This window comes from Camarhynchus parvulus, chromosome 23 (genome assembly GCF_901933205.1).
Source record: "Camarhynchus parvulus chromosome 23, STF_HiC, whole genome shotgun sequence".
Taxonomy (NCBI): domain Eukaryota; kingdom Metazoa; phylum Chordata; class Aves; order Passeriformes; family Thraupidae; genus Camarhynchus; species Camarhynchus parvulus.
In genome coordinates this window covers 4822507-4845320 of record NC_044593.1, presented here as the reverse complement: position 1 = coordinate 4845320, position 22814 = coordinate 4822507, and the positions used below count along the sequence as shown (strand labels likewise).

The following is a 22814-nucleotide window of genomic DNA, read 5'->3' as shown; positions in this document are numbered from 1 at the left end:
GCTTTTTTATGAATAAATCATGCAGCCAAGGTCTCTGAAAATAGCAGGAACCTGGAGCAGAATGTCTCCATCCTCATTTTTGCTAGGACAGCAGAGAAGTCAGCAATCCACTCCATCACCACTGATAAACTGGGGCGAGTGCAACTCCCAGTAATGAAATAGGGAGATAAAGTTTGGGGAGGGTGAGCAGGGCACTGGGATATTTCTGCCAAAGCACCGACTGCACCCGGGCTCCAAATGAAACATAATGGACTCAAGGAGATAAGCATTTTTTTCCTGCCCCATGAATAAAGCAAGACCTCATAACTCACAGACAGGCAAAGCTGCCAGCAACTTAAAAGTGCTTCCTTCTGCTTCTGGTTTGTGTTTCCTTTTAATGAAGCTGCTCCAAAGCCGAGGGGGAGCTCAGAAGTGGGGCTGGAAGCAAAGCCTGCCTTTGCTCGTGTGGAGTCCGGCTGGCTGCAGAGGGCTGGGTGGGCTGGGAGGGATGGGTGGGCTCTGGGGTGGGCTGGGTGGGTGGTGGGGAAGGCTGGGAGGGCACTGGGATGGGCTGGGTGGGCTGGGAGGGAGCTGGGGAGGGATGGGAGGGCACTGGGATGGGCTCGGAAGGGGCTGGGGAGAGCTGGGAGGGCACTGGGATGGGCTGGGTGGGCACTGGGATGGGCTGGGTGGGTGGTGGGGAGCTGGGATGGACTGGGAGGGAGCTGGGATGGGCTGGGTGGGCGGCCACAGCCACCCAGCCCTCTCACAAAAAGCTCACTTGCAGCTGCCTGGGCAGGGAGAAAGGTCCTGGAGGTCCTGCAGGTCCTGCTTCCCTGCCAGGGAGGGAGATCCTGGAGGTCCTGCCAGGGTGGAAGGTCCTGGGCAGGTCCTCCTGCCCCACCAGGGTGAAAGGTCCTGGAGGTTGTGCTGCTCTGGCAGGGTAGGAGGTCCTGGAGGTCCGGCCAGGATAGGAGGTCCTGGAGGTTCTCCCAGGGTAGAAGGTCCTGCAGGTCCTGCTGCCCCACCAGGGTGGGAGGTCCTGGAGGTCCTGCCAGGATGGGATGTCCTGGAAGTCCCACTGCCCTGCCAGGGTGGGCGACCCTGCCTGTGCTCTGTGCTGAGGAGTTCCTGGGGGCCCGGGGGCTCTGCTCAGCCCTGGCTGTGCCTGCACTTGGCTGTTTCCCCCTCCAAAGGGTCTCTCCTTTTCAGGCAGGTGGGCACCCACCCATTCCTCTTCCCACCGCCCTGGTGGGGCTGGGACCACCCAGAGGGACCCACATCAGGGCAGGGCTGTGGGTTTGGAGCTGCCTCGCTCAGGGTCAGGCTCTCTGTGCTGCCAGAGCCCACACAGACCATGAGGGGCTCCTGGACAGAGGGACTCCAGCCCTGCTCCTGCCCATGGCTGGAGAAACCCACACAGGGGGAGTGGGGACATGCTGGGTGGGATGGGGACAGTGGTGTCACCACCTCAGCTCTGAGCAGCCCATGTTCCTGCTGGGACACACAATTCCCCTGCAGCCTTCACCTTCCAGGACCTGCAGCCTTCACCTTGCAGGACCAAGGGCTGTGATTGGCATTGAGTCCTTTGTGCACGGGGCAGGAGAGCCAGGAGCATCCTGGAGAGCTAAAAACGTCCAGGAGAGCCAAGAACATCCAGGAGAGCCAAGAGCTTCCAGGAGAGGAGCTCCTCAGCAGGGAGGAGCCTCTGTGTTCCCAGCAGCTCTGAGCACCTGCCAGGTGTGTCTGCAGCAGAGCCCAGCCTGGCACCAAGGGCACCAAGGGCAGTGACAGGAGCCAAGGTGTCTGCTGGCACAGACCTGTGCCTTGCTCACCTGGCTCTGGCCCCACAGGTCCTGCCAGGGAAGGATTTTTGAGGGTCCAGCTTGGTGCTGATGGCTTTGGGGAGGAGGACTCAGAGGGCATCACCTGCAGGACTCAGCACAGTCCCAGCCTGGCAGAGCTTCCTGCAGCATCCCAGAAAAGCTGAATCCCCCAGAATCCCCCAGAATCCCAGAGAATCCCACAGAATCAGCATTTAATCAGCAGCCACAGGCACCGAGTCCCTGCCCTGGGGCTGGGATTAAATCCTGGATTCGCCAGGAGCCGCTGCTGGGGCTGGGGCTGGGCAAGGGAGGGAAGGACAAAGCTCCAGGCTGTCCTTGGAGGAGGATGAAGGGCAGATGGAGGGGATATGAGCAGGGAAAAAGGCACCTAGAAGGGACTTTAGACAAGGAGCTGGAGTGCCAGCACATCCCACTGCCAGAGGGCAGGGTTAGGTGGGAGATTCAGCTGTGGCTGCCCCTGGAGCCCTGGCAGTGCCCAAGGCCAGGCTGGGCATTGGGGCTGGCAGCACCTGGCACAGTGGGAGCTGGCCCTGGGCTGCAATGAGCTGCCATTGAAGATCCCTTCCCACCCAAAGCACTCTGGCATTCCCATTCCTGAATCAAGGATGGAAACCAGCACCAAAGCCCATTGCAGCAAATGGAGAAAGGAAAGGAAAGAATGATTTCCTGGCTGGTTCCAGGTGCCCCCAGTGCCATTTGCCACAGGGGGTTTGTAGCCTGGCAAGGCCTGGTTAGAGAGGTTTGGGCTGTGCCAGGGTGCCCAGAGCAGCTGTGGCTGCCCCTGGAGCCCTGGCAGTGCCCAAGGCCAGGCTGCAGCACCTGGCACAGTGGGAGCTGTCCCTTCCATGGCTGGGGTGGAACAAATGATCTTTAAGGTCCCTATGAACCCAGACCATTCCCCTATTCAGTGATTAGGGCTGTCCTGAGCAGGGCCAAACGCAGGGACTTCTTTGCCCAGGTGCTCCCGGTGCCTTGGAGGGAGGCAGCACCTGGCCCTCCTCCCCTGGGGACAGCTGGCACTCTGCTCTCTCAGGATCTGTTCTCTGGGACATCCTGCAATCCCCGAGCAGGGAATGATCCCCGAGAGACCCTCTGCCCAATTATTGTGGGGGACGAGCTCAGTGAGAGCTCAGCAGGGATGGGCACAGCCCCAGAGCCCCCTGTGCCCACCCTGCAGCTGCGGCACGCTCAGTCTCCAGCACCTGGTGCCAGGGGCTCCAGCTGGAGCTGCACTCCCTGTCAGCTCCTCCAGAGCTGGCAGCTCACCAAACCCTCAGGGGATGGGAGGAGCAGCCGAGAGATCTGAGATCACCCGCGGGGTGTGCGGGGCGGGGTCAGCCACACCTGGGCAGAACACACACACACACACACACACACAGAGCCACCTCCCTCTGGGGACACCGGGCTGGGCACAGCCGTGGCACACCCTGGCACAGCCCTGGCTCACCCCTGGCACACCCAGGTGCTCACAGGCTAGGGAGGGAGGATCTCTGCACTTCCTCAAGGTCTCCACATTCCCCAGCACACCCTTCCCTCTCTTTTTGCTGGGGACAGGAAACCTTGTGTGTGCAGAACACTGGGCTGGGCACAGCCGTGGCACACCCTGGCACAGCCCTGGCGCTCCCAGGTGCTCACAGGCTGGGGAGGGAGGATCTCTGCACTTCCCCAAGGTCTCCACACTCCCCCAGCACTCATTTTCTCCCTTTTCCTACAGGCCAGTGAAGGTTTCCTGGGCACAGCCCCTCCTGCCCAGCCTGCTCTCGCTGTGCCAGCCCTTCAGCCCCTGCCCAGGGGTGCCAGGGAGGATGAGGAGCATCCTCAAGCAGCTCTGCCTGCCCTGGTTTGGCTCCTCCTGGCAGCCCCAGGCCAGGTGGCTGGGTTCCTTCCTTGGGCTTCATTCAGCACGAGCAGCTTGTGCTGTTTCTGCTCCTCCCTGGGGTGGGCTGCTCATTTTTGCCCCATAAGACAATGCCCTTTTTCAAAAACAAAGAAATTATAAAGTACATATGAACATATGGTAACATATATTGCAGGCTGCCTATGTGGCCAATTCTCTGTATGTTACCATATGGTGCCAAGTATTTAGCAAAAATATAACTTGACTGTTTCTCTTTCCATATGGGGATTCTTTTGCCTTAATTAATAACATTGAGCAAAAACTCTTTCTAAGGTTTCCAAGATTTCTGCGAGGGACTATCTTATGACAGACACATGCTCCTGAAGGCTTTCCTCCTGATTTGTCTGCATCCTTCTGTCCCTGTCCCCTCCTCATGCTCCAGGGGCAGCTGTGGGGACATCTGCCCGTGGGGTTGCTGGGAGGGGGATGCTGCACCCTGCCTTGGCTCCTGGCCCTGATGCCTCAGGTTTTGGTTTTTCTATTTTTCAGATTCTGCTTTAGTGTGTGGGTCTGGGCTTCATATTAGGGGATGGTGAGCTCTGCACAGAGCAGGGAGACAAAACAGTTCCTGCTCTAGCTGACAAAACAATTCCTTCTCCAGCTCCTGCCCCTGATGCCTCAGGTTTAGCTTTTATATTATTCAGATTCTGTGCTGCTTTAGTGTGTGGGTTTGGGTTCAGATTTTGGGATGGTGAGCACAGCTCCAACCCTTCCCTGTGTCCTGGTCCCGCAGTGAAGCTCCAAACTCCAGTACAACATTCCATGAAAGCACAGCCCCAGCTCTGCTCCCTGAAAGGCCACTCATGAACAGCACAGCCCAACCCTCCCCTTTGCCCCGCCCCCCCCGGGGAAGCTCTGAACTCCAACATAACATTCCATGAAAAGCAGAGCCCCAAATCTTCCCCATGTCCTTCCCCTCTCAGGATTTAGGAACCTCAGTGGGGTCACATCCATCCCTTGGGTCAAACCAGCTCCCCCAGACCCCAGAGGTCTTTGCTGGCACTGATGCCTCAGGATTTGGATTTTGTATTTTTCAGATTCTGTGCACTTTAGTGTGTGGGTCTGGGTTCACATTATGGGATGGTGAGCTCTGTGCACAGAGCAGGGAGACAAAACAATTCCTGCTCCAGCTGGGCACCAAGGACAAATGATCCAAATCTCAGCCCAAGAGCACAAACACCGTGGGCTGGAGAGAGAAAAAGAAGCAGGATGGGACTGCATGGGCTGGAATTGGACAATGAACTCCAAGATGCAAATGGAGCAGAACTTACAAAAGTGAGAGACCCTGTGCCTGGTCGTGTATTTTGTGACCCTTTTGGTTCATCTTGGGTTCATTTTGGGACCATTTTGGTTCATCTTGGGTGCAGCCCTGGCTGGGCTCTTGCGCTGCCCAAGGTGGATCCATGGAGGAGATCCTTTCAATAAATCCCTGCTTTATTCTTTACTCTGTCTGGTCTCTGTTCTAGGGCAGCCTTCCCCAGGCATCATCCCCTCAGGGCCTGGCTGCAGCTGGGGGATAACTCAGTGCCTGTAGGCTGCATCCCTCAGGCTCATCCCAGAGCAAATGGAACCAAGGGGATGTGCAGAGGGAGCTGCTGCAGCACAGAGAGCATTGGTGGCCACACAGGCACTGCTGTCTCCAAAGGGGCAGAAAGCTGCACATTCTGCAGTTAAACCTCTCAAGTGTTATCTCCCAGGACAGAGAAATGTGTCAGGCAGCAACTGGCAGAACCAGAGGGCACAGCCTCAAGCTGCACCAATGGAAATACAGGGTGGATATCAGGGAAATGGGTGATGAAGTTCTGGAATGTTCTGTCCGGGGAGGTGGTGGAGTCCCCATCCCTGGGGGTGTTTAACAAAGCCTGGATGTGGCACTGGGTGCCAGGGTTGAGTTGAGGTGTTGGGGCTGGGTTGGACTCGATGATCTTGAAGGTCTCTTCCAACCCAGTGATCCTGGGAATTCTGGGAATTCTGTGATTCGGTGAATTCTGTGATTCGGTGATTCTGTGTGATGCTCTCAGGACGAGCCCACAGCCCGTGGGATGAGCCAGCTGTGTCCCTGTGGGATGGGATGTGAAGGGTCAGTGGCACAGCCCCAGCTGCCAATGAAGACAAATCTCTGTGGCTCCAGATGTGTCCCCTGTCCCTCAGGGGTGTTCCTGCTGTGCAGGCAGAGTGGAGCTGGCACGGAGCAGGAGAGATACAAATCCTATAGCATTTCCATACAGCCTATAAGAATCATTACATTCCCACACTGGGTTACATTTTAAACCCTAAAAACTCCTCTTTGGGCCCCTTCTGCCAAGCCAGCAGGGTCTGCTCTGAGCCTTGGGCCTGTCTGCAAGCAGAGGGTGTTGTTTGATCCAAAGGGGATCACCTTCAGCTGGCCATGCCATTGTTTTCCAGTTGTTCAGTAACTGAGGGATCTCAAAGCTTGCTTTCATTTCAATCTTGCTTAGAGTTTCCATATTCTCAGAATCTTTTTCCAGGCAATCATATTTATAAGGCTTTCCTGTTCACCTTCCCCAACAGCTCAGCCCAGCCTCTGACCTCTCCTGCCCAAGCTCTGGCACAAATCAGATCCCACCCTCACAGCAGGCTGCCAGCTGGGCTCCCATGGGGGCTGTGGGCAGCTGGTGACGTGGTGGCATTCAGAGATGGCTCTGGGAGAAGGTCAGAGCGTGCAGAGCAGGCATAGGCTGTCAGCACTCGGCTCTGCTGAGCCTCTGCACAGGGACAGCCATGGAGGCAGAAATGGGGCTGTGCCTGGGGGTGCCCAGCACGGGGGGGCTGCAGTGCAGGGAGGAGAGCCAGGACAACCAGGAGAACCAGGAGAGCCAGAAAATCATCCTGGAGCACTGTGTACAGCTCTGGCCCCTCAGTTTGGGAAGGAGGTTGAGATGCTTGAGGGCATGCAGAGGAGGCAATGAGGCAGGAGAGGGGCTGGGAACACAAACCCTATGAGGAAACCCCTGAGGGAGCTGGGGGTGCTCAGCCTGCAGAAAAGGAGACTCAGGGCTGCCCTCATCACTCTCTGCAGCTCCTGTAAGGTGCCTGTGCTCAGCTGGGGCTGGGCTCTGTCTCCAGCAGCACTGACAGACCCAGAGCACACAGCCTCGAGCTGCCCCAAGGGAAATACAGGTTGGATAGCAGGAAAAGGAAAGAGTGATAAAGTTCCGGAATGGCTGCCCAGAATCCCCAGAATCACTGGATTGGATGAGACCTTCAAGCTCATCGAGTCCAACCCAGCCCCAACAGCTCAACTCAACCCTGGCACCCAGTGCCACATCCAGGCTTTGTTAAACACACCCAGGGATGGGGACTCCACCACCTCCCCGGGCAGAACATTCCAGAACTTTATCACCCTTTCTGTAAAAATCCTTTTCCTGCTATCCAACCTGTATTTCCCTTGGTGCAGCTCGAGGCTGTGTGCTCTGGTTGTGTCAGTGCCTGGAGACAGAGCCCAGCCCCAGCTGAGCACAGGCACCTTTCAGGGGCTGCAGGGAGTGATGAGGGCAGCCCTGAGTCTCCTTTTCTATGATGATTCTGTGGTTCTATGACCTCCACAGCCCAACCACCCCCATGCTGTGGGTGCAAGCTCAGTTTCACCAAAATCCCATCTCCTCCTTGGTCACTCTCCCACATTCCCCAGCTTCCCTGGGGGCACCATCCCCCCTTTCTCAGCTTCCTTGGGGCACAATTCCCCCTCTCAGCCACACACACAAGCACTGACAGCAGCAGCAGCCCCACCTTGTAATATTTAAAACAATTTTATTCATGAAAATATGCTGTACAATGCACTATACACAGTTCTTTACATTGCCACATACACAAACTCTAATAGCACAACCAAGAAAGTTACCATTGCCTACAATAAATGTGTGTGAGAGATGAGACCCTCCCCCCCAGTCTGTACAGTTATAAATACGAGGGAAACGGACCCAAAAGCACCAGGGGAAGCAAACTGGGGGGTCCTGGGTGTCCCCCCACACTGGCTCCAGGCAGGGCAGGGCGGGAGCAGAGAGGGAGCCCCTGGTCCCAGAGGGGGAATGGCTGATGGAGAGGGAGGATGGAGCTCAGTGAGGTGGCCTCGCTGGTTCCAGAGAGGGAACCCAGAGCCCCAGGCAGTGACACAAAGCCCCGGTGGGTGTCCCCTTCCCCACAGTGACAGTCACGGGGGGGGGCATGGCCATGCCAGCCACCCCCAACACCCCCAATCCCTCAGCACCACCCACCTGGACACACAGCCCACCTGCCCTGCTGCTTTGTGGCAGGGCCAGCAGTGGCACCCAGCCCTGCAGCCCCCCTGTCCCCCCGTGGCCGCCCCTCGCCCCGCAGGACGACTGAACACACGACTGACTGACGTTACCAACACGACTGCACCGCACACACGACAACCCCACGGTCACGAACCACGACACAGCTGGGCCAGGGGCCGTGCCCACGCAGCGGGGCAGGGGCACGGGGCGGCACGGCGGGCAGGGGGACGCGGGGACACCTCCCTCCTATTGCTGGGGACACAGGACACTTCCCTCCTGCTGCTGGGGACACTTCCCTCCTGCTGCTGGGGACACAGGGACACTTCCCTCCACTTCTGGGGACAAGGAGACGCTCCCCTCCTGTGCTAGGGACATGGGGACACCTCCCTCCTGTGCTAGGGACACTTCTCTCCTGCTGCTGGGGACACGGGGACACCCCCCTCCTGCTGTTGGGGACACTTCCCTCCTGTGCTGGGGACAAGTGGACACTTCCCTTCTATGCTGGGGACACAGGGATACTTCCCTGCAGCTGTTGGGGACACGGGGATGTTGTATTGCACTAAGGGGACACTTCCCTCCTGTGCTGGGGACATTCCCCTCCTCTCCCCCACCACACTGATGGCCAGCCAGTGTCTGTGACACCGAAGGGGGCTCGGGGACCCCAGCGTGGGAGAATCCCATCTCCAACTGCCCGACATGCTGGTGTGCTGCTGGATCTGTGCCTGGAGGGCAGATGCCTGGAGGAGCCAGGAACCCTTCCCTTTCTCCCATTCCTGGGGGGCAGAGGCCCCAGTTTGCTCCTGCCTCTGGGTCCCTCACACCATGTGCTGAACTGGGGGTTCAGGGGTTAAAGAGCCATTTGCAATCGGTTTCCAAGGATTTGAAAGATGCCTGAAAGGAGAGGCGGTGTATAAAAGGAATGCGGTAATGATGCTGACCAAAGAATAATCCTTTTTTAAAAAAAGCATTCAAGAAAGATTATATATAATAGAATATATTAAATTCTGTACATGATCAAATAATGTAAACATAATTAATTAACTGGTAAGGATGTCTTTAGAGACCGTGCCTGCCGTGTGCCCTGGGTGAAGGTGAGCAGTGGCACACAGGGCTCCTCTGTCACAGCCACGTGGGTCAGGTGAGGAGCAGGAGGTGCCACCCATGGGTCCCCCTGCCCTGACCTGTGGCTGGGACCCAGCTCCGTGGCAGAGGAGCTGGAGCTGGGAAAATGTGCTGGTTCTGTGCACTGACCCCGCTGCAAGCCAGGGGCTGGGGGTCACACAGAGCCTGTGGTGCCCAGGAGGAAGAAAGGCTGAGCAGAGACCCCCCAGGGCACAGCAGCAGCTCCCAGCTCCTCCTCCCAGCCCCTCCATCCTCTCCAGACCAGGTGCTCCTGCTGGCCACCAGCCTGAACCCCTCCAAACCCTGCTGCTCCTGGCAGCTCTGTGGAATGGCTGGGACATCCCTGGCCCTCTCCTGCCCCACAGAGTGGGGTCAGTCTGGGGTCCTGACACACAGCAGGACCACGTGTGACTCGTGGTCCCCACCCCCATGGAGCCCCAGCCCCTGGCAGGTGGGTGCACCCCTCTTGCTGACAGCTCCTGGCACCCAGGGTTGGGCAGTGAGACACTGGGACAGCCACAGTGGCACTGACCCCCCAGGGGCCCCACAGCCCTGGCTGGGGCCCCTGTGGCACCTCCCTGAGCAATGTGGGTCACCCAAGCTTGGAGCAGGATGGACCCCACGCTGCATCCAGAGGCCTGGGCCACCACATCCCTCCCTCCTCACACACACAGAGCCCCTCCTGGAGGGTGGCCCACATCACAGCCCCCCAGCTTCCACCCCAACATCCAACACCCCCATGGCCAAGCCAAGATGAGCCATGTGATGGGACACATTGCCCATGGCCTCTCTCCCTCCTCTCCCTAAGCTTGACCCTTTCTTCCTTCCAATGCAAAAACTCAATGGCAAAAGAGTGCATGAAATCAAATAAATACTTCCCCCTCCCCTCCCCTGCGAGCTGCCCCTGAGCCTCCAGCCCAGGGGTCCCTCACTGCCAGCAGGACCCCCCTGGAGTGGGCCCAGCCTGCTCTGGGCAGGGGCTGCAGCTTCTCCTGCCCCCCCAGGCGCTGCCAGATGCTGCTCCAGGGCTGCTGGCTGCACACCATCACCGCCCCCTGCTCACTGCTGGGCAAGGAACCCTGCCTGGAGCCACCAGGACACCCAGCAGAGCTGGCCTGGGGGTGTGGGCTCAGCAGATCTCCCATCTCCACCAGGACTGAAGAGCCATGAGCTCCCCCTTGCCCTGGGGCAGGGTCCCCACTCCTGACACTTCTGCCCAGAGGACTCCTTTCCCAAGGTGGCTCAGAGAAGAGTTCTTCCCCAGGGGTCCCACACCACCAGCCATCACCACTCTGTCCCTCAGCCCAAGGGCAAACCCAACTGGCACCACGGGGCACTGGGACCATCTGGAAAGGCTTTCCCTTCCTGCTACCCCCCTGGATCTGCCTGGCTCCGGCTGCCTCTCCCACCCACCTGCCCTGTGTCCTCCAGAGGATGCTGGCAGGACCAGGCACACCTGGGGCTGGGCGTCCTCCCCCATCTCAACATTCGACGCTCCGGTTTGTGTTTCGTGTTCGACCTTAAGCTCAGACCGATGGCTCTCGCCTATCTTGACAAACAAAGGCAGAAGAGAAAGGAAAAAAAAACAGTTAGTCTCAATGTTCCCCTGGTGGCTTCCCGGTGGCGAGCCCGAGCAGGGGCAGGGGTCACCCGGGCACCCAGCTCTGGTTCGTGGGCTGTGGCCCCCCGGGCAGCGCGGGCACGTTGAGCCCGTTCTGCGGCGGGAGCGCCGAGTCGAAGTTGAAATCCATCTCATCGCTGTCCATAAAGTCATTGAGGATGATGGACTCCACGTCGCACTCCAGGCTCCCGTTGAACATGTCCAGGTCCAGGTCTGCTGGGAACCTGTCTTGGCCCAACACGGGGGGGTGGATGGCCCCCGGGTAGGGGCCCTGCAGCGAATCCAGCAGGCTCATGTGTGCCCCTTGGCTATTGGCGTAGGGATGCAGGTGCCCGTGGTGGTGCGGCACGGCCGTCATGCTGCACGACTCACTGGGCAGGCTCATAAGGCTGACAGGATTGGCTAAGGCACTGGTGCTGACCGCAGGGTGGTGGCCGGCTGGTGACGGGTGGTACAGGGCGTTGCTCTTCATCAGAGAGCCCGGGTGGGGCGGGTAGGAGGACAAGGCCTGCTCTCCACCCCCGCACAGCAGCGGGTTGTGTCTGTGGCCACGGGCCGGCACCATGGGGCTGGCCTGCGGCAGGGGGGGCAGCTCCCCCGGGACCATGCTCTCCTTGTGCGCGTAGGAGATGGAGGAGAGCAGGTCCTGCAGCGAGGCGTTCCTGTAGGAGCTGGCGGGCGAGAAGGTGGCCTGCTTGTTCTCCTGGATGGTCTGCATGGGCAGGCGGCGCATGAGGCCCATGGCCGGCTGGCTGTAGATGGTCCCGCAGTAGGTGTTGGAGGCGGCCCCCATGCTGGAGCACTTGGAGTTGAAGGTGAAGCTGGAGCTCCTCTGCCTCAGGGCGGCCGGGGGGAGCTGCTGCGAGGGGCTCATGCTGTAGCCATCCTGCAGGTCCTCCAGCATGCTCTCCCCCAGGCTCTCGTTCAGGCTGATGGTGCCGGTCAGGTCGGTCAGCCGGGGCAGCTCCACGGAGCAGCGGGCGCTGAGGGAAGGAGACATGGTGCTAGAAGGGCTGGGGTACATCAGAGGCGACGAGGGGGTGCCATCATCCTCCTCCAGCTCGTCCGGCTCGTGGTTGGCCATGATGGGCGAGAGGCGCCCGCTCAGCGTGCTGGCCGTGGAGCTGGCCCGCGTCCTGAAGTCCGCCCAGGCGTCGTACTCGTCGCTGGCGTGGGACGCGGGGCTCTCCGACCACTTGGGCTGCTGGGAGGACGGGCTGTCCTCGCCGCGCTCCTGCGTCACCTGCAGCTGCTTCTTCTTGCTGGCCTTGCCCTTGATGCGCAGGAACTTGCTGTTGTTGTCCATGGACACGGCGCGCCGCCGCGGCGTCTTGCCCGTCTTGCCGCCCTCGGGGTTCAGCATCCACCAGGAGCTCTTGCCCGTGCCCTCGTTCTGCACGCGGATGAAGCGCGTGTGCAGGGACAGGTTGTGCCGGATGGAGTTCTGCAGGGACAGCAAGGACAGGGGCAGGGTCAGCAGCAGGGAGGGCACCCCCAAAGGAAAGGGAGGCCCACGGGGCACTGTGGGACACTGTGGGACACATGGGGTCCATCCCCCCGAGCTGAGGGTTTGGGGCTGGGAGAGCTCGGCTGGCAGGTCCCTCCCACATCCCACGGGTCACAGCCCCTTGCTGCCCCTCCCAGCTCTGCCTGTGGCACAGTTCCTGCCATGGCAGGTCCCAGGGACCCACAGCAGCCAGGGCAGCTCCCAAGGGACCTCCTTCCCTGGCATGAGGCAGCAGAGGGAAAAGGTGAAGAGGCAGCAAATGCAGTGATGGGGCCAGGACCACGCACAGCCCCAGGGCTTCTCCATCCATCCCTCCCAGCCCAAGGGCACCACGCAGCCAGCACATCCCACAGGATGCTCCCAGCACAGCCAGCACCTCTGTGGAGATCCCAGCTCACTCCCCACCAGCCCCACAGGCAGAGGGGATCCCTTTGGAGGGGACTCCAAGCCCCTTCCCCTGCCTGGCACCACTCCTGACATGCTCCCCTCCACCCTCAGCACCAACACATGCCCTGTGCAGGGCACATCAGCACCACCACAGCCCTAAACAACCTGTTGGCACCATGTGAGACCTTGTCCCCAAATGCCTGTCAGGCCAGCAGGGCAAGGGGGGAGATTCCGCCCCTTGGCTCATCTGCAGAGCTGCCTCCAGCCCTGCCATCCCCAGCACAGCAAGGACATGGAACCTGTTAAAGCTGCTCCAGAGGAGCCCATGGAGCTGCTGCAGGGCTGGAGCCCCTCTGGAGCCAGGCTGGGAGAGCTGGGGGTGCTCCCCTGGAGAGGAGAAGGCTCCAGGCAGAGCTCAGAGCCCTTGCAGGGCCTGAAGGGGCTCCAGGAGAGCTGCAGAGGGACTGGGGACAAGGATGGAGGGACAGGAGCCAGGGAATGGCTGCCAGTGCCAGAGGGCAGGGCTGGATGGGATCTTGGCAATTGGGAATTGTTCCCTGGCAGGGTGGGCAGGGGCTGGGCTGGAATTGCCAGAGCAGCTGTGGCTGCCCCTGGAGCCCTGGCAGTGCCCAAGGCCAGGCTGGAGCACCTGGCACAGTGGGAGCTGTCCCTGCCATGGCAGGGGTGGGATGGGATGGGATGGGATGGGATGGGATGGGGTTTGAGGTTCCTCCCAGCCCAAACCATTCTGGGATTCTCTGACACCTGCCTCTCCCTGCTGACATGCAGCTCAAGGGATGCCACCCCAGCTCCCTGTGCCTCAGTTTCCCCAAAGGACAAAGGCAAGCTGCAGAGCCCAGGGAAGAATCTGCTGCACAGAGACCCTTCCCCAGCTCTGCCCATAGGCTCAGGGCTGGCCAGGGGCTGCTGGAGAGGGGAGGCTCCTCCCCAGCCCCCTCCCAGCTGCAGGAGGGGCAGAAGGACGAGGAGGAGGAGGAGGAAGAGGGGAGAAAGTTTGGTGCTGTTGTGGTGTACAGTGGAATACTAATGAAGAGGCAAGTGAGCTCCAGCCTCATCTATCATATTATGTAATGGCTTACTTCTCTGCACTTCATTTATTTGGAGATTGCTCCCAGGCTGGCTCCTCGCCAGCAGCCACCAAATCCAAGTCTACAGAAATCAATCTCGCACTGACTGATTAAGCCGTGTTTAGAACTAATTGCTCCTTCGTGTGTGGGGAGAATAAATTACGGGCTTTAATTTCACATCTTTAAAATGCAACTGCAGGTATGGGCCAGCCATTAACCCCTTCCTGCACGGCTGGGGAGGGGACCCAGGGGGTGGTTGGGACACAGCTGCCCAACCAGGGCTCACCAACTTCCAGCAGAGCAAGTCAAGCCCTGGCAGGGAGAGTCCCCCGAACCCTTCCAGCAGCTCTCCTTAAGCCACAGGATGATCCAAGCTCCCATCCAGGGCCCAGCCACCATTCCTGGCAGGGAAAATCCCCCTGATCCCTCCAGCAGCTCTCCTTAAGCCACAGGATGATCCAAGCTCCCATCCCATCACGGACCAAACTCCCATCCTGTCCATCATTGGACAGGACGATCCAAGCTCCCATCCAGGACTCAGCCACCATCCAAGCAGCAGGGACAGAAGCACAGCACGTGGTTGTCACTGCCTGGCAGGGCCAGGGCCACCAGCCAGCTCAGCCCCACGGTGCTGCCCTGCACCCACAGACCGTGGGGAGCTGGGGATGCCAACCTGGGCTTGCAGGAGTGATGCCCAGTCACTGCTGGGCCCTGGCAGGAGTGGGGACCCTGCCACAGCCACAGTCCCTCCCTGGCAGCACTGCCAGCCTGCCCAGCACAGCAGGCAGGAGATGCTGCAGCAGGGCTGGAGCTGCCATGCAGAGCACGGGGACAGGGGATGAGCTTTGGGCATGTCACAGCTGCATGGGGGTGACATTCAGCATCCTCCCACCGCAGAGGGAGCACAGGGCACCCACACCCCCGAGGCAGGGCACAGGGCTGGCAGGGTCAGGCCGCCCGAGGCAGAGGAGACGAGGAGAGGCTGCTGCTTCTCCCGCAGCCGAGCTTCATTAAGAGCCAGAAGCCAGCAGCAATTAAGTGCAAGGTGCAGCACGCCCGGCTCTCTCCTCATTAGCACCCCGACACGCTCGGCTGCCCGCGGCTCGGGGCGCATGGAGCGAGGCTGGGGTGGGCAGGAGCTGATTAACAGCAGGACCTGCCTCAGCCGGGCAGCCCCGGGCACCCAGCATCCCACAGCATCCCCTGACACACCGGGGACAGCAGCCGCCTTTGCAAGGAGTGCCCTGGGGTCAGGAGAGGATGGTGCCAGCCCCCACGGCTCCTTTGACACCACTCCCTTCTTGCAGCACCACTGCAGGGCTGGCCGTGTCCTGTGCCAATGCTGTGCCCCCCTGCCCGTCCCCCCTGTCCCCCTGTCACCCCTGCCTGTTCCTTCTGTCCCCCCTGCCTGTCCCGATGGCTCAGCCCCTCACTGCTAACCCGGCCCCACAGCCCCCAGTGCCCAAACCCCAAACAGCACCAAGGGCATCAGTCCGGGCTCACAGCTAGAGGTGACACCCAGCCCGTGCCAGGGGTGACACCCAGCCCGTTCTAGGGGTGGCACCCAGCCTGTGACAGGGGTGACACCTGCACCGCGGACCCCCGCCCGCCCCCGCAGCTCAGCCGAGGGCACCGGGATGCTCTGGGGAGCACAAGGACGGCCTGGAGGTGGCACCGGGGCTGCAGGTGCACCGGACCCCCTGCCCAGCCTGGCTGGCACCCGGGCAGGATGAGGCTGAGCCCGTGCCAGCCCGTGCCAGCTGCCGGAGGCTTTGCCAGGCTGGAAGACCCCGGTGCCAGGGCGGTGCCCGTCTGCGGGGCCGGAGGGGGGGCTGCGGGCACCCACGGAGCCCCGCACCCCCTCCGGCGAGCCTCATTGTCAGGGGAGCCGGCAGTGTGAAATCGGTCTGATTAGCAATTAGTGCCATTGTAACGGGATTAGCCGGACCCATTGTGCGGGAGAGTGCCTCGACTGTCAATGGGCAGCTGGCAGCGACGGTGAGGATGACAACGATGCTGCGGGGGAGCCTCATCCCCCGAGGCCGGACTCCTGAAATGAGCATCGAGCCCCGAGATGAACCCCGGACCCCAAAATGAGCATCGAGCCCCGAGATGAACCCCGGACCCCGAAATTAGCATTGGGCGCCAAGATGAACCTCAGACCCCAAAATGAGCATTGTCCCCCCGGGGCAGGGATGGGGACAGGGACAGGGACGGGGACAGGGACGGGGAAAGGGGGAGGGATAGGGACAGGGACAGAGACACTAACAAGAGCTCTGCCAGCAGCACAAGGACGGCTCCAGGGGTTAATTGATCCTTATTCACTCCTTGCACAACAAAATTGCCACTGCTGGAGGAAATATTGCAGAGGGCAGAGGCTGCCAAGAGCCTCAACGGAGCTTAATCCCTGGGGGTGATGCACAGGGAGGGTGGTGGCATGGGACACTCAATGGTGACACCGCCAAAAACATCACATTCACCCCAAAAATGGCTCAGGCACCTGCTGGCACCATCCCCTGGGCACGGCCAGCCCTGCTCCCTGCATTGGTGTCACCATTGGCTGAGCTCAGCCCCCAGCCCTGGTACGGCCACCCCGAGCAGTGCCCAGGCCTGTGTGGGGAGCAGCTGGCACACGTGGCAGGGCTGCCCACAGCTGGGCATGGCAGGGGGGATGGCTCACGGGGACAGGAGGGACCCTGTGCTGTGCCACAGGCAGGCAGCTGCAGGGACCCCAGCAGCCCCTGTGCCTGCAGGGGCATCCGGGCACCCCATATCAGGGCACCCCACATCAGGGCACCCCATATCAGGGCACCCCATATCAGGGCACCCCACATCAGGGCACCCCATATCAGGGCACCCCATATCAGATCAATCCACAGCCTCCTGACCTACATCAGCCCACCCCACATCAGAAGATCCCACATCAGCACATCCTATATCAGCCCAATCCACAGCACCCTGACCCACACCAGCCCCACACCATCCTGGCCCACACCAGCTCTCCCTGGGTGGGTGAACCCGGCAAGGGGAAGCCCGTGGAGCCAGGGAGGGGGAGGCAGGGACAGGGACAGGACAGGGACAGGACAGGGACAGGAATAGGGACAGGGGCAGGGACAGGACAGGGACAGGGGCAGGGACAGGGCAGGGGGAGGCAGAGGAGAGCAGGGCAGGGGGAGGCAGAGGGAGGAGAAGGGACAGGGGGAATCAGGGGAGGCAGAGCAGGGCAGGGGGAGGCAGGGGAAGCAGGGCAGGGCAGGGGGAGGCAGAGCAGGGCAGGGGGAGGCAGGGGAAGCAGGGCAGGGCAGGGGGAGGCAGAGCAGGGCAGGGGGAGGCAGGGGAAGCAGGGCAGGGCAGGGGGAGCAGGGCAGGGCAGGGGGAGGCAGGGGAAGCAGGGCAGGGGGAGCAGGGCAGGGCAGGGGGAGCAGGGCAGGGCAGGGGGAGGCAGGGGAAGCAGGGCAGGGGGAGCAGGGCAGGGCAGGGGGAGGCAGGGGAAGCAGGGCAGGGCAGGGGGAGGCAGGGGGAGCAGGGCAGGGCAGGGGGAGCAGGGCAGGGCAGGGGGAGGCAGGGGGAGCAGGGCAGGGCAGGGGGAGGCAGGGGAAGCAGGGCAGGGCAGGGGGAGCAGCCGCCCCCCGGCGCGGGGGTCTGACCGGCGGCGGCGCGTTCGGGTCAGCGCTCCGGCTGAGCAGAGCGGGGCTGACGCGCTGCTAATTGAAGCAAATGCCCATTAGAGCTGCGAGGGGCAGGTGGCTGACACGCGAGGAGCCCGGGCCGGCACGGCCGGAGCATCCCCGCCTCCCCCCCGCGCTCCCAGCGCCGCCGACAGCTCATTAGGGACCGCTAATCAGCCCCGGGGTGTGCGCTCAGCCCGGGACAGCTGGGCACGGCGTGCTGCAGCCTGAACCCGCCCTGAGCACCCCCGGCCCTGTGTGCTGCCCCTGTGCCACCCCCGGCCCTGTGTGTGCCACCCCTGTGCCACCCCCGGCCCTGTGTGTGCCACCCCTGAGCACCCCCGGCCCTGTGTGCCACCCCTGAACACCCCCGGCCCTGTGTGTGCCCCCCTGTGCCACCCCCGGCCCTGTGTGTGCCACCCCTGAACACCCCCGGCCCTGTGTGCTGTGCCCCGCCCTGTGTGTCCACCCCTGAACACCCCCGGCCCTGTGTGTGCCACCCCTGAACACCCCCGGCCCTGTGTGTGCCACCCCTGAACACCCCCGGCCCTGTGTGTGCCCCCCTGTGCCACCCCCGGCCCTTGTGTGCCACCCCTGAGCACCCCCGGCCCTGTGTGCCACCTCTGTGCCACCCCTGTGTGTGCCACCCCTGTGCCACCCCCGGCCCTGTGTGTGCCCCCCTGTGCCACCCCCGGCCCTGTGTGCCACCTCTGTGCCACCCCTGTGTGTGCCACCCCTGTGCCATCACCCCAATCCCGGTCCTGCCCCACCACCCCGAGGTCTGTGGGCAGCAAGGGGTGACCTGAGGGGCATCAGAGGAGCCAGGGGATGATGATGATGATGATGAGGAGGAGGAGGAGGAAGGCAGCGATCCCTGTGCAGCCGGTGTGCAGAACCACAGCCCTGCCAATGCCCAGCACCCCCTGTGCCCCACACCCTCCCCAGAGGGCTCATTAGAGCCGAGCAGGGCTGAGGATAACGAGCAGGCACAGGATCCCCTCTGGGGCAGGCCTGGGGAGCTGGGGACCCCCCTGTGGGGCTGGGGGGTGTTTGGGGAGCTGGGGACCCCCCTGTGGGACTGGGGAGTGTTTGGGGAGCTGGGGACTCCCCTTATGGGGCTGGGGGAGGTTTGTGGAGCTGGGTACTCCCCTTATGGGCCTGGGGGATGTTTACAGAGCTGGGGACCCCCCTGTGGGACTGGGGGATGTTTGGGGAGCTGGGTACTCCCCTTATGGGGCTGGGGGATTTTGGGGGCTGGGGACCCCCCTATGGGGCTGGGGGAGGTTTGGGGAGAGCCCGGTCGTCCCCCACTTGCTCAGGAGCCCCACAGAGCTGTGCGCACCCAGCCCCCAGCTGTGCTGCCCTGGCACCAGGTACCTGCCAGGGGCACAGTGCCAGGGTGCTGGACCCTGCCTGGCTGTGGGGTCACTGCAGGTGCCACTGCAGGGTGGGACCCCTGCCCACCTCCATCCCAGCCTGGAACGTTCCAGAGGGCAGGGGCTGGGGCCAGCAGAGCTGCTGTGCTGCCCACCTCAGCTCTGTGCCCCTGGCATGGGCCCCCGCTCACCCTCGGGGCTGGAAGCAGCTGAGCACTGCCCTGGGCAGCTGGCATGGGCACCTGGCAGTGCCACCGGGCACAGCACTGCCCTGGGCCCCTGTGCCCCCTCCCACTGCCCACCCAGCTCTCAGCCAGCCCCAGGGGATGCTGTGGCTGCTCAGCGAGGGGGTTGGGCTGCCCAGGGCTGGGCTCCCAGCTCAACACAGCTCTGCAGGGTGCCCACGTCCAGCTAAGGGACATCAGCCCCCTCCTTTGGGGACAAACCCCACCCTGAGCACCCCCTGCCTGCCCAGACCCCCCTGCAGCAGCTGAGGCCAGCTCAGACCCTTGGGGGACCCTCTGTTACCCCTGTAATGCTCTAATGACACCCCAGAGCTGCCCACCAAAATAGCTGCAGTAAATCACCCCGAGCTGCTGCCGTGCCATTTTTGCATGGAATTACAGGAGTTTCTCCCCTGGGTTCAATTTCCTCCACACCAAGCTCTCACCGCAGCCAAATCATTAAAGCAGCAGCGCTCCCTTTTCCTCGGGCACCGCTTGATGTCCCCGCTGGGGCCGGGGCTGCCTGGGGACAGCGGTGCCCCAGCGCCCCCAGGCACTGCTGTCTGTGCTCAGAGAGCTCCGAGCTGCTCCCAGCCCGAGGCGAGGCACATCAAACCCTGCCGGGAGCCCGGGGACACCCAGCAGGGATGCAGGAGGTGCCCCGAGCAGGATGCTGAGCGCTGGGGCTGTTCCCTGGAGGAAAACCGCCCACTTTTCCTCCTCCTCCTCCTCCTCACCTCCTGTGGGAGGAAGGGAGAAGCACCACCCCGTGAGTCACAGCGATGCTCAGACACCCGTGGGAGGGTGTGGTGTCGTGAAACATCGCCTCTGGGTCACCTGGAGGGACACAGTCACATCACCCCCGTGTCACCGTCCTGCCCGGCTCACTGAGCACCACAGCCCAGAGGTGGGCAGCAGCAGGAGCCCCAGAGCCGGGGAGTCCAGCCCCTCCTCATCCTCATCCTCATCCCCATCCTCATCCTCATCCTCATCCTCATCCTCATCCCCATCCCCATCCTCATCCTCATCCCCATCCCCATCCTCATCCTCATCCTCATCCCCATCCTCATCCTCATCCTGCCCTGCCCGTGCCAGCAGGGCTGGCCAGATTTCCAGCCTGGAGCTGCCTCTGAGCTGGGCCGCTCCCAGTGAGCTGGGGAGGGCTGGGCAGGGAGCCAACACCGGGGCACACGTGTCCCCTGGTGTCCCCTGGTGTCCCTCCATGTCCCCTTGTATTCCCTGTGTTCCCCCATGTTCCCCCTGTGTTCCCCCGTGTTCCCCACCTATTCCCCCATATCCTCTCCATGTCCCCCCATATCCTCTCCATGTCCCCCCATATCCCCCATGTCCCCCTGTTCTCCCCCTGTGTCCCCCCGTGTTCCCCACCTATTCACTCATATCCCCCCCGTGTGCCCCCATGTCCCACCGTGTCCCCCCGTGCCCCCTCGTGTTCCCCCTGTGTGCCCCCATGTTCTTCCCCTGTTCCCGTGTTCCCCCTGTGTCCCCCCTTGTTGTCCCCACGTACCCTCCCTGTTCACCCCACTCTCCCTGTGTTCCCCCCATATTCCCCCATATCCCCCCCATGTCCCCCTGTGTTCCGCCCCTGTTCTCCTCATATCCCCCCCATGTCCCCCCATGTCCCCTGGTGTCTCCCCGTGTCCCCCCTGTGTCCCCCCTGTGGTCTCCACCTATTCCCCCATATCCCCCCATGTCCTCCTGTGTCCCCCCATGTCCCCCCATGTCCCCCCATGTCCCCCCTTGTTCTCCCCATATCCCCCCCATGTCCCCCCCTGTCCCCCCGTGTTTCCCCCTGTGGTCTCCACCTATTCCCCCATATCCCCCCCATGTTCTCCCACATCCCCCGTGTTCCTCCATGTCCCCCCTGTTCCCCACACTCTGCTCGGGGGATTCCTGCCCCACACCCTCAGTCACCCCTGCAGAGCAGCCCCCCAGGGGTGCCCCGAGTCCCTCTGTGCTGTGCCCTGCATGGAAAGGGGCTTCTTCTTCTCAAATACAGCCAGACAATCCCAAACTGGTTTAGAAGGGACCTTAAATCCCATCCACATCCCACCCCTGCCATGGCAGGGACACCTCCCACTGTGCCAGGTGCTCCAAACCCCAATGCCCAACCTTGGGCACTGCCACAGCTGCTCTGTGCCAGGGCCTGCCCACCCTGCCAGGGAGGAATTCCCTCCTGCAAGAGATTTCACCCCACCAGCAGCAAGCACAGACGGCAAAGGCTTGGGAGAACTCAGGGCTCTCAGCCCTGAGGGGTGGCCAGGACAGCAGGGACATCCCCACCACCTCCTGCCCTTGGCTGGGAGATCCTTCATGGAACACTTTTATTCCAAAAAAATTAAAAAATAAAAAAAATCCCAGCTGCTCAAGCAAACAAATGTTTGTACAGTTTGCAGGTTTCAGGCCCAGAGGGTGGAGCAGGGGAGGGTTCAGTGAAGCCTCTAAGGGAGAAAATCCTCACCACGGGGACTTGCTGTGCAGAAACGTGGCAAAAGCACTATTTAAAAAACAGCTCTGGAAATAAGGAGCAGTTTCCAGCCAGTGGTGGGGTTGAGTCCATCTGAACGAGCCCATGGCACCCTGGCAGGCTCTGGGCTGCCCCTGCTGTCCCCAAGCTGCTGCTCAGTGCCAGGCAGCTCTCAAGGCAGAGCCCCTCATGCCAGCACACACTGAAAGCCTCCAAAATCCTCAAACCATCCCTGGCAGTGCCCAAGGCCAGCCTGGAGCACCTGGCACAGTGGGAGGTGTCCCTGCCACGGCAGGGGTGGCACTGGGTGGGCTTTGAGGTCCCTTCAAAGCCAAACCATGATTCTGTGACCCCCCAGGGGGATGCTCTTAGGGGTGAGGGGCTCACAGCTGGGGGGGGCTCCTGTGTAGGGTGCAGGGGGTGAAGGGGATGGGGAGCCCATCCCTCCTGTGCCCCGGGGTGGCAGCCACAGCTTGGGCGGTTCTCAGCCCCTGTTGGGTGCTGGGCAGGAGCCAAAGGCAAAGGTGGGGTAGGGGACAGGTAAAAACCACCCCAGGGGGCTGAAAGAACAGCCCCCAGCCCTGCAGCAGCCTGGGTGGGTCACAGCCCTGGCAGGATGTCCCCAGCCTGCCAAAGGGTGTCACACACTGCTCCAGTCACACCCCCATGGCACAACGGGCACCACCCTGCACAGGACACCTACAGCCACAGCCCCCCTTGTGTCCCCCACCCTCAGACCCCCTCGTGCCCCCTGCCACCCCTGCTGGCCCAGCTGTCCCTTTTTTCCATTCCTCTGCACCTGCCAATGACAGCCCAGGTGGGTCCCACAGCCTGTGCTCACTCCCAGCACAGACAGCCAGGAGGAGAGGATGGCAGGAGGAGGAGGAGGAGGAGGAGGAGGAGGAGGAGGAGGGGAGCCTTCCCCCATGCTCAGCAGCAGCCCAAAGGTGGGCTCGAAGCCCCCCTGTCCCCCAGAATGCCCTTGTGCCAGGGACAGAGCCCTCCCACACACCCCAGTGCCACCCAGGCACTGCCAGGACCCAGCAGCCTCCGGGCACCCACCGGGCACAGCTCTGCCCACAGTGCCTGTGGCAGAGCCCTGGTGTCACCCCATGGATCTCTGGTGTCACCCCACAGAGCCCTGATATCAACAACAAACTCATTTGTGCTTGTGGGCACTGCCCCACTGATGGGGGGTAAAGGGCACAGGGTGGGAAAAGGGCACAGCCCCACTGATGTGGGGGAAAAGGGAAGATTTTTAGGACACTGCCCTGCCCCAAGGGCTCAGCAGGATGGGGTGTCTGGATCCCCTGGATGCTGCTCCCAAGGCATCCTGTGCAGGAGAGGGGCTGGC

The 22814-nt window shown here is 61.9% G+C and overlaps 1 protein-coding gene across 1 annotated transcript in view; it reads right to left on the bottom strand.

The window, feature by feature from the left end:
- Window positions 1–7521: 7521 nt before the first annotated feature.
- The window catches only part of FOXO6 (forkhead box O6), a 38638-nt gene continuing 23345 nt past the window's right edge, over window positions 7522–22814 (bottom strand). Inside the window, exon 2 of the mRNA XM_030964749.1 lies at window positions 7522–12169. Within this exon, the coding sequence (XP_030820609.1) occupies window positions 10751–12169 (1419 nt within the window). The 3' untranslated portion in view covers window positions 7522–10750. The remainder of the gene's footprint in view (window positions 12170–22814) is intronic.